Raw genomic sequence first — 11,771 nt, forward strand, 5'->3', positions numbered from 1 at the left:
GAAAAGATTCAACATGAACCTAACATTATGACAGATAAGAACAAATTTGTCATTTCAAAAGTGTGTATCAAACTGGTAAGGATACCGGTAATTATGTTCTTAGTTTTCAGATGCAGGGTGGAAAATTAACAGTGCGAGAAAAAACAAACAAACAAACAAAATCCAGAAGAAAATACTTAAAAGGGATAATGTGTAAGATTTAGACAGTTTTTCATTACGGACAGCAGGAGGTGCTGCAGGTGCTGCATTTACCATTTTCCGTAGCTACAACAAACATGGCCACCTCCAGAGAAGTTTGATATAATTAAATGATAACTAGATCTATGATTGTATTTAAAACATATTGTTGGTCATTAAGAACACATTAATTTGCAAGTTTTTGAAATTTACAATCATTTGTTATTCCTTTTAAATGAAAACGGTCTAAATCTTGCACACTGTCCCTTTAAACACAAGGACAATTAGCTTAATTGCAACCCCTTGTACGACAGCTGTGCAAATATGGAATACAGACCTTTAAGCCAAACACTTAATCAGTTAAGTCAGAAATGTATGCTTTGTATTGTACTCTGAAACAATACAATTTCAGGGATGTTAACATTTTACATCATGTTGAAAATGCTTGTAAAAAACTGAAATAAGGGCGAAATAGACAAGCAAAGGCTGTTGCTGTAATTTAATAAAACTATGCCTCTTCATTCAGAAAATGTCCAGAAATAAAAATTACAATACCTTTGGTTAAAAAAAAACAACATTTTATTGATAGATTTATTTCGCTCCATAAATAAGGCAGATACACAATCACTGAATTTGGCCTCAAAAATGCACATTCATTTTAACAGGTCAGGAACAATTCAGTTACAAATAGCTGTGATCTTCATATACCCTCAAAATCATGATTCTATTCATTCCGAAGTAGACAAAAACATAAGCCACATGCAACCTCATGTAAAACCACTTAACAAAGAGCAACAAAGGCATCCAAGTAAACAACGTCATCAAGATTTATACAAGATATATTGTGATGCGGCCTATTAGTATCCTAAATGAAAAAAATAATATATTAATTCCCGTAAACAATGCTAAACGTGTTATAGCAGTACATTGCAAAGATTGTGGGTACCTTTTAGCAGACAGAACTTTATGTCCAGTGGTAGGAGTTCTGGTTGGGATTGGAGGTGCGAGTGCGTGTGTATACACATGCACACATATGAACGGTAATATACCGTATAAACTTCTACATTCTTGGATAGAGAGGCTTTTTAGTACCATAGTATCAAAACATGGATAGAGTTAAATGACATGTCTACAAATGTTGAGTGGAGGTCGCTGCAAGTACTGTACGTTCTTTCTCGTTAGTTGTTTAACTGAATTTGCTTACAACACTTAATGTTTGTTAAATACAAACTTCGCAAAGATAATTTCGCCACATACTTATTGAGACATACTGTACATAATTTCATCACAAGAATGTAAAAAGGAAAACTTCGTGTTGTCACTTCCATACCTCAATCAAAAAGTTAGGCCACTTCATCATAACATTAGCAACCACAACTATCCATACATACATTCAAATATAGATCTGTTAAACTTCTCAGTAGAATTTTATATCTCTTCCTTATCATTCATTAGTCAATGCAGCATTTTAACCATTGCACTTGTGTTCACTTCTATGTATGGAATGTACACAGTAAAATTTGTGCCCTTGAGCATTTTTCCATACAGACATAAATAAAGGGCATTATTGGCATAAAAAGTGGCATTCAGGTTGTAATCACAGCATAAATGAACACTGTTAGTCAACACCTGATCAACAACAATCAAAGCTTTTACCTGTTCACATGAGTTCACCCTCAACACCTGCCACACTATCTGCTTGCTTTTTGTGGCCTCCTCTTGCAGACATTAAGACATCTAGTGAATGCTTCTATAATTATAGCACAAAACGGAGGTTGTACATTGCACCTTAAAAGCTAAAACCAAGTGATTCTATTGCCAATAATGGTTTCTTAAATGAAAATCCTTCAAAAAGACATGACAAATACTATTAAGACTGAGCAGCACATACCTTCTCTTTCATGACAGTATTAGTGTAACTATTTTGTTTGTTAACGTTCGTAAAGTTTGTGCAGTGAAGGTCTATTTGTGTCAGGAATTTTTCTCAGATCATCTTTGGCCCCTGTTTCCACTTTACAGTTAGCTATATTTTCTGGGAATACTGTATTGTAAACAGGCATTTTTTTGTGGCTAGCTGTTGCTGTCTCTCTCCGGGAGGGAAACCCCTTGGTACACCGAAGAGCAAGCCAAAGGCCCAGCAGCAGTCCGTTGGTCCATGGCTGAGTGCATGATAGTCAGCCACACATCGTCCATGTTTGGCATTACAAAAATTTTCTGAAAGAAGAAGACATTGTTGTTCACACATTTCAGCCAATAATTAAACACAATTAATTAAAGGAAGGAATCTGATATGCCACTAATTCATTATATTTGGAAACAATTTGATAACAGCAACGCATGAATTTTTTATTTTTTTTTAATCTGTTCCATGGTCAAAAACATCAAGGAAAAGATAAACACATCCAGATTAAGCAAAATGTACTTTTGCACATTTTGCTTAAAGGGGAACATGTTAAGGGGTAACATATAAAGTCCGCTTTTTGGAGCTTTTAACCATGTTCCGATGTTGATTTTTCTCTTTGATGCATTTCGAAGCATTACTTGTTTATTCTGCGCTATCACACTAGCCCCACCCGAGCAGATGAAAACGATTTGAAATTTGCTAATGACGCCAGGAGTGAAATAGGGACAATTCACAACTACTCGTGGCGCCTGTGCAATAGAAAATCCACGCAGACCTATCCACCTCTTTTAGTTTGGTTTTGGAGCTGAGGAGGAGAGATTTTGCACCGAGTAAATAGCAATGTTTCATTTATTTATCAGGATGATGGATGCATGCATGTTGCGTGGCCCGCCGCTTGAGCTGCAAGCTGGCGCGACACGGTCAGAGCAAAGGAGCCATTTTACTTCCTGGTTAGAAAGATCAGTGCCATAAAACTCATATTTAGTAAAGAATTAAATCACCAATGTGCCGATTGTTATTCATAAGCACATATTAAACAGTGGAACGTATTCAAATATTATGTTACGGCCCTTTAATGTGGAAGAGTACAGCACCGATTTACTGAATAAAATCTCTGATGCAAACTACGCAACAATTAATACACACAGCGCATCAGTACCTGAAGCTCCTGCTCCAGTTTTTTCTCAATCCAGTCGGTGACATGAGCCAGAGTGACTTCTCTTTCTCCCAGTTTAGGTCGTGCCTTCAGCTCTAAGTGAGGGGGCTTCCTAAAGCCATACCTGGGGAAAAAAAAAAAAAAAAAAAAAGAAAAATAATCCCAAACATGCAAGAAAAAAAGATACACAATTTCCAGTTACAACAAACACAAGGCCAGATAATTAAGAAGCATTTTTTCCCCACACGTCATGAAGATGAAAATCTATTTGAACATACCAAATTCTGTCAGTTGGCGGGGGAGGTATATTGACAGCAAGCGTTCCTTGGAGTTTTTGCAGCTCCACTGTTAGAAGAAGAGGAGTGTTGGATACCTCCTCCATCTTCTTTTTGATAAACTCTGTTTCTGTAGCTTTCTGGAAGTATTTAGACTTGGTGATCTTGTCGACAAAGCGCATGATTTTGCTGGGTTTGTGGCCTCCAACAAAAGTATATCTAGAAAAAAATCACAACATAATTTTAATGTTGATGTCATCCGATGATATGTCGGGGAAGCCTTCAGCGGCTAGCAGGCACGCCAGCTTCACAGCATTAACCATGGTTGGGCGTGAAGCCTGCATAGTCGTGCACGACTTTGGCCCACCGTTTTTGTCTAATTTGAGTTCAGTGTCTGTTATTTCATCTCATTCAGAACAATCTGAATGTGGCATGTCGCCACGCGATATCCACGCCAATATTCCTTTAGGGTGACGTCACGCTCATCCTCTTTTCTTTTTCTGTTTACTAGCTCACTACTTCCCATTTCAAGGAATATATCTGTACACGCCGAAGTGCCCAATGCAAGTTTGCGACATGATGCATTAATGCTAATATCACACTGCAATATTTAATACTCAATTCTGATTTTTTGTGAAATCTTTTGATTTTTTTTTTTTTTTTGTGAGGTTGTTCACATTTCAAAAAAATGCAACCTCTAAGTGGCGTGTGTGTTAAGACTAAATGGTCCAAAACTCTTCCGCATGCGCATTGAGAACACCGTGACGTCACACACCGCAGGCATGCTTAAAGTCAGTGTTAACGGAGGAACCACAATGGAATACGGGGTGACGTTGAAATGACCGCCATACTGGAGAGAGAATATTTTCAATCGGTTATATTTGAGGAGGAAATTGAGGAAGGAAAGGGTGAGGTTTTTGGCCTTGTCATTTTCTGCAGCGCCGGCAACGTCTCGCTTGCTCAATCCACTGAAGTGTTTAGATGCTCACTGCGAGTGAGAGAAAGAGAGAGCGAGAGACAAAAAATTCCATTGCTCTCCTAATGAGTGGCCTTTGCCTCGTCTGCTATTGTTGTTTTGCTTTTTCGAACCTGCGCCCGCCTTGTGAGCGCAGAATTGGGACATTTGGGGTTATTTGTTACGTGCAGATTGAATTTGCAAAACAAAAGATCAGATATGGATCGGATTCAGGACCACAAACCCAAGTGAAGTGAATTGCATTTCAAAAAAATCAGACGTGTCGTTCAAACTGCCATGAAAAGCTGATACAAGTCGCACAGGGGCAAAAAAGTCAGAATTGGGTCGTTTCAGGCTGCATGCAGCCTTAGAGACCTTTCCTCACCCTTCTGCTCCTGGGATTTCATTTGATTGCTCAGTGGCATCGTCTTCATCTGATGAGCCTGCGCTGGAAGATTCCTCATCGCTGTCAGCCAGGCAGTAAGTTCGTGGTCTAGAGCTGGAACAACAAAAACAGAAGAACAATTATGAACAGCCCTCCCTTATTCATATATCACATCTGCATGTGGTGTGTGTAAACTCATAACATTCTTCTGCATGTGACTTAAAAAAATGCAATGGGATATTGTAAAATAATCTAGGGCACTAGTTTTTCATTAACACAACATACTATTACACATTTACATATCTGCGTACCGGTTCTAGAGAATAATATAATTCTCCTTGGAAATAATGTTATTGTACTTATTGAACCTATGATTATGAAATGCCACATCCCAAACTAGACAAGGCGTAGAATGTTAAACGGTCGATCAGTCAGCACTTACCAAAAATAGAAATGTATCCATTAAACAGCAGCATGAAAGCAGAATCCAAGAAAGTAGAAAGGAGGAAGAAAAGGTATAGAAAAATCAAGAGAAACAGGTGAGAAAGGCTCCATATTTTGAAAATGAAAACAAGCATTTTATATTTTGTGCAGGAGGAAAACGCATGAAATTAAAAATGAAAACAACAGAGTCCCCCTTTCCCCTCAAAACAGTGAAGTGGGGATTTCTTTACCCATCTTCCCCTAAACGGAGACTTTCTCCTTCCTTGCCCAGGCGAATCAGGTTCATCTTAGTTTCAAGAGTCATCAGGAAAGACCCGCTGTAGGAAACATCCAAGTCAAACCAAAGACCTGTGGGCGGAAAAGTGAAAATGAGAGATTTTGCAAGTGGGCTGATTTGTAGGGCAACATGTAGTGTAGTGCTTTGAAGTCCTGCTTTGAATTTTGTCTCATGCTACGCATGTTTGCATGGGTTTTCTCCAGGCACTAATTAGCAAACCGAGCCACTGAGAAATGAAAAATTCAAAAATAAATGGCAAGGTACAGTGAAAAATGTTGGCTTCATTATCTCCTACTGCTTAAGGAGGGATTGTGAATCTGATGTTGACGTTAAAGATATTCAAATAATATATATTTTTTGAGTCACCTTTTTTGGAATTCACCGTTTGATGTTTTTGGATGACATTTTGGCACAGGTGACCGACTCAAACCTTTCTTATTTATATGGATCCGGGATGAGCACTTGTGTTGGGCTGTGTCACACTCAAGTGGTTATTTTTTCCCTGTTTATTAATGTATGTATGTATGATTCATTCTCTGCTGCACGAACATTAAACCTTTCTTGATTAACCACCAGAGGGCAGCAAATGTACAAATTTGACGAACGTCAAATGGAGAGAAAGAAAGTAAACAACTTGAGTCAGTGCCAGTCATTTTTCACTTTAAAACACTCAAGAGACTCAAGTGACAAGTGAGGAATATCTCACAGATCATATGCAGTCTAACATATGCAATCCAACATTACAGATCACAATTGTGATTTAGCTGTGCTGTTGATAGCTTGGGAACAATGCTTGAGACTCCACTAATAGTAAGCAGAGGGTTTACTAAATCTAGACTAGATTTGATGTGTGAATAATAAAGCGTCTTTCTAGTAGAAACGGCTAGCATTATTTGTTGATCTGTTTAGACATCCACACATGTAACAAATGGAAAGTTCTTCCAATCCACAACTTCCCTCAGAATGCCTGACCTTTCCCAAACAGTTTCTATCAGTTCATTCCCAGATAGATGTTATGCAATCTGCATGTGAAATGTCAGTTTGGGCAAAGGCTACAAATGCAGTCTTTGTTTAGAAGCAATGAAAGACATAACAAAGATTTGAGAATGATGGAAATTGGGACGAAGAAAGAAATAACTGTGTCATTTCACATTTGGGCTGCACAGGCACTCCTGAGGCGCAGCTAAGTAGCCATAGATGGCGATTTCCGAAAATAAGTCTGTGAAAAAGTTTTCAGTTTTCAAAGTAACATAATATAGTCCCTAAATCACCCGACGTGACTTGACTCCGAGACTGGGTGAAGGTCCACCACTTTTAAAGCGTTAGAAGTGTGGACGTCAGTCTACGCAGAAACACTGCCACATCATAGTCAAGGATTTTAATATGTCTGTGAAATTCTTTTGTCAAAATACCCCAAAGATGAAAGTTAACAGGGCACTTTACACCCCATTATTTTAAATCTCCCAGAAAAATAACAGGTTGTGATAAGGTGGTCTATTCTCATGAAATGGCTCACGCTGCACCCCACTGTGAAAACAATGCCAAATAATACTGCATGGAGACCAAATGCAGGTGCTGCGCGTGTTCATACATAGTCAATGCAGTTCATGCGGTCAATAGCTCTTTCGCCAATTTAGCCCATGTACAAAGGCTGAAGTGAACTTTTAGAAGCAGTGTAGCGGGGACAGCCAAATCGGTGTCAGCAGCAGTGGTGGACAGTCAGGACCAGCAAGGCCTTCGCTGCTGGCCTAACATAAACCTGACATCATTATTATAACTATAATAAACTATAATTATAATACACACACACACACACACGTCCTCAAAATTATTCATAACCCTTGTGAATTTTAATTTTTTTTTGTGTCTGTGACAAAACCTTTTTTTCTTAGTTTCTTTGAGGTACACACACACACACAGACAAACTTGTCCTCAAAATTATTCACACCCTTGTGAATTTTAAGTATTTTTTTGTGTCTGTGACAAAACCTTTTTTCTCAGTTTCTTTGAGTCATACATGACCAACAAACAAAATGTGTATATATATATATATATATATATATATATATATATATATATATATATATATATATATGTATATAAAGTACTTGACCCCTTGTCATTTCATGGATTACCTGAGGCTAATCACATTGCGAAATCAACCGAATAATCAAGGACAACTCATTCTATAGAGAGTCATTAGTAACAGCCCCAATTCCGTTTTTTGGCTTACCCTTATAGTCGATGGAAGGACTGGATGCCCCTAGAATCCTCGGAGTGGCCACACCCATGTCTAGTTCAGTCAGGGTTAGCTCATTCATGAAGTATGGCAACTGGAAAAGTGAAGACGTAATTACTTGTTACAAAAGTGCTGACAAACACACTACCCTACGAACAATTAGTGGCAAACAAGGTGTTGCTAACCATGGGAATAAGAAATGCAGTCGGGAAAGACCAAAAGTAAGTGCTTAAGTGTACACACATCTGGCTAAAACTGCGTTGGTGGAGAAGCAATGGCTTTGGAGAGCAATTTGTAAGACACAATTAATACCTATCTGTTAGAGGAGATAAGAGTTTGTAAAATAATAATAATAATGTACTGTAAAATAATGCGTAATAAAATTATTTGAGTCAGCCTGGTTTGTTCGAAAGTGATCAGTATGAATGGCAATTGTCAGGCAATATGGAGCACTTGACCACTGCTAGCTAGAGCAGCTAATTTATGCTAGAGACGATGATAACATCAGCCTTTTTAATATTTGGTAGGGTAAGGTTAATTCTGGAGTTCTCACTACATATTCACTACATTGGGTAGTGCTTTACTGTCATGTCATGCATGACATGACATGCCCCCCAATCAAGTGATGTTATTTTTTTTTTCCGGCTGATTTTGACTTGGGATGTCATATCAGCCCACCACGATCGAGACGTACTGAGCACCCCGCTGTTTGCAGGTAAGAATGATAAAATGCACTTAATCAATACATAAAGAATAGAAGAATACCCTGCATTACCTCAGATAGAAACACATAACACCAACAAAACTTGTTTCTACATGTCAGTAGTCCCTTGTGAATATGTCTGTGCTCAAATACTTTCCAGCATGGTAACGGGATGACAATACTAACAACTTTTAGATCAAATGTAATTAGGAACCATTATAGAGGCTAAGACTGTTATCAATCAAATAATGCCTTGAGGACAGAAAAGAAACCATTGGAAGGAAAGAAAAAAAAATCTAAACTAAAATGGAGCTGACTGAATCCAAGTCTGTCACAGAGCCTTGAAAAGACACAAAAATGTCTTTTCACAGTTTTAATTTCTTATGCTTTTCGAAGGTATCTGCTCACCCGTATCTTGCTGAGTTTCATTTGAATCTTCTTGGAGACAACTTCAGCCCAGTGAGGCTCCCGCAGAAAATCCCAAAAGAGCCGGCCAACAGCTGCATTCACCCAGGCAACTGGATCCTCCCCTTCTTCCTTGAGATGTTCCTGTACTGAGGTGGGGCTCTGAAACTATAGAAACCATATTTTGATAAACATACACATATTATGGATAGTGAACTGATTTTGATTCTACTACACAACACAACACAATTGTGCTAAGTTTATATACTGTACCTTGGCTACCTTGAGAATCACAAGTTTTTGGATAAAAGGCTGATCATGCAGAAACTGCTATTTAGGGATTGTGATCAGGTAAAGCAATTTGTAGTTACAGAGTCTGTGTCCTTTTAAAATCAGAATGACAACTTACAGTGTATTATCCAAATGACCCCGATCAAAAGCATGCATACTCTTAAAAGTTTGGAATGTCCACTCAAGTAGACACACACAGATATTAGATGGTTTAAACAGATATTAAAAGTACTGTATGTTTCCACAACTGTGAAAATCTGTAATTGTAATTAGTGTCCGTATAAAAACATTCAATGGATTCCTAAACTCTTGAGAGAAAGAAGTGAAGTGATCCCCGGTGCCATTTTCTCGACCGGATGAAATGTAGTACAATAGTTGCATACCAAGCGACGCCCTTTGATTTTGAAGGTGATCTCAAATGAAACAACCCTGTGACACTCGCAGAGAACTGCCAGAAAACAAAGTGAGCCAGAACGCTCACCACGCAGTTGGTTCTATAAATGCGTTTTTCAATCATAATCTCATGTTTAGACGAGTGGGGGTGCATAGAACATTGGAAAAACAAAGGAAATCTTTGATGTGAGTTTTACCCACAACCACACTGTCTGAAAAGAATCAACAAGGATTATGATGAAATGTACACAATTCCTATTGTGAAACATGCTGGTGGATGTCTAATGTGTTGGGGTTCTGTGAGCAACAGAATAATAGATCATCAGAATTGATGAATAGATGACTGCAGCATTTTATGAGAAAATACTGGAGGACGAGTATCATTCATCAGTTTAGAAGCTGGACATCGTAAACATTTGGACTTTGCAACATAATTATCCAAAACACAGAGCAAAGTCAACCCTTCCATGACAAAAGCAGGAAGACAAAAAATAAGGCTGTGGAGTGGCCTTTACAGCCAGCTTCCCACAATCTCATTGACCCACTCTACGTAGGAGCATCTCAAATGTGCAGTCAATGTAAGATAACCTCATAATTCCCAGAAACATGAGGCATTTTGCCAAGACATCAGGACAGCTTTACCTGCCGAGGAAATAAAGGGCCTTAGCAATAATTATCACAAAAGACTGCACGCTGAAGGGGTCAAACCACATTAGGAATAACGGACGTGCAAAATTTTGAACAAGGACCCTCTCATTTTCTTTACTCCTAATTTCTTTTTTTAAAAGTTAACCCTACACTTGTGCAGTATTGTGTCAATTTTTTGCACAAATTCTTCTACATTCTACTCATCATATTTTAGCCAAAAGAAGTCTGGAAGTGTGATAACTTTGTTGGACGTTCCATTTAAAATTTTGACACATTGTCTGAGTGTGAAATTTCAGCTCCCTATAGTGTCATCTTTCAATGTGTTCTGTTTGATGTAAAGAAGGAATTGGCCAAAATACTACACAAGGTTTAAATGATTATTTTGAAATCCATTACAAATGTGCATGTAAAGGGTATATAATTTTTTGTATAACCTAACTGTATTTGTTCAACTCCACTAACTGCTGACGTTTTTTTTTTTAACCTCATTTAAGACATACTGAGACTAGATAACTGATTTGTCATCAAACAAAGAACTTTTTTTTGGACAATGAATACAATGTAATTTGTGATACCTTCTTTTCGGCTCCAGGGCTGCTCTGGGGACATTGGGGTTCAGAGCTGTTCGCTGGTTTTGTCAATAGTGAAGCCATGTAGACTCTGTAGTCCAATAGCTGGCTTTTAGCACCGCTTATTGTTGGAAAATCTTTTGTCCTGGGCTGTGATGCCAGGACATCATCCAGACTGCTGCGGCTACTACTTCGACTGTGAGAACTCTGGCCTGTGGGTAACATTTTAAAGGAATGCTTGAGCAATTAGACAGTTTTCTCCCCCTTTAAGCTGATAATGAAATGTTTATGAATGATATTGTCATTAATAATAAATGACTAAACTCAAAAGTTGTATGAGAAAAACTGAAGGAAAATAAATAATGTGTGCTCACTACTTTTGGGGCTTGCAGGACTTGCAGCTTTCTTCATATCCACCTTACGTATAGAAGCTAACAAAAACCTCTGGAACCAGTCCTCCTTCTCCCTCCCGGTTCTTCCAAACAGATAGAGAGTCACATCTCTACTTGAGGACATTGACCGGGCTGGCTCTTGAGCTCCTCCTGCCAACTCTCCTCTGTTCTCACTGGTGTCCCCTTCCACTTTAGATATGAAATCATCCTGTTTGGCGAGTTCAATGCAGATGGGATATTTTTTGTTCCATATCCGTTTCCTGGCCAAACTCTGAGGCACTAGACGCACCTAGAAGATGGATATATAAGATTTATTGGTCTTGGTTAAAATATTGTGTGCTGATTCAAGAGCTAAAACCAATTGGAATTGATCATGTAAGATAAAAGCAAAAAAAAAACACATTTGTTAAAAATCATGTTTGCAATATTATGTAGCTCAGAAGTCACCAGTGTGGTTAAGGTTAGGATGCATCTAAGAACCACATGAGTAGCCTATGGGCCTCTTCTAAAATAGCTCACCAGTGAGGAGACACTGGGATTTTCTCACAAAGTTGTAGAA

The 11,771-nt window shown here is 38.4% G+C and overlaps 1 protein-coding gene across 2 annotated transcripts in view; it reads right to left on the reverse strand.

Annotated features, from left to right (window-relative positions):
- Window positions 1-661: 661 nt before the first annotated feature.
- tex2 (testis expressed 2) overlaps window positions 662-11,771 on the reverse strand; it is a 21,797-nt gene continuing 10,687 nt past the window's right edge. Inside the window, exons 5-13 of one of the 2 annotated variants that reach the window (XM_088420178.1) lie at window positions 11,195-11,501; window positions 10,827-11,032; window positions 8,923-9,087; window positions 7,806-7,905; window positions 5,526-5,643; window positions 4,852-4,959; window positions 3,515-3,730; window positions 3,240-3,360; window positions 662-2,391 (exon numbers count right to left, since the gene is read on the reverse strand). In XM_088420178.1, the coding sequence (XP_088276304.1) occupies window positions 2,248-2,391; window positions 3,240-3,360; window positions 3,515-3,730; window positions 4,852-4,959; window positions 5,526-5,643; window positions 7,806-7,905; window positions 8,923-9,087; window positions 10,827-11,032; window positions 11,195-11,501 (1,485 nt within the window). In that variant the 3' untranslated portion in view covers window positions 662-2,247. Of the gene's footprint in view, window positions 2,392-3,239; window positions 3,361-3,514; window positions 3,731-4,851; window positions 4,966-5,525; window positions 5,644-7,805; window positions 7,906-8,922; window positions 9,088-10,826; window positions 11,033-11,194; window positions 11,502-11,771 lie in introns of both variants that reach the window. The other variant, XM_088420177.1, reaches the window with a different exon arrangement.

The sequence above is a fragment of the Hippichthys cyanospilos genome, chromosome 7 (genome assembly GCF_059441005.1).
Source record: "Hippichthys cyanospilos isolate Australia breed blue-spotted pipefish chromosome 7, RoL_Hcya_1.0, whole genome shotgun sequence".
Classification (NCBI taxonomy): domain Eukaryota; kingdom Metazoa; phylum Chordata; class Actinopteri; order Syngnathiformes; family Syngnathidae; genus Hippichthys; species Hippichthys cyanospilos.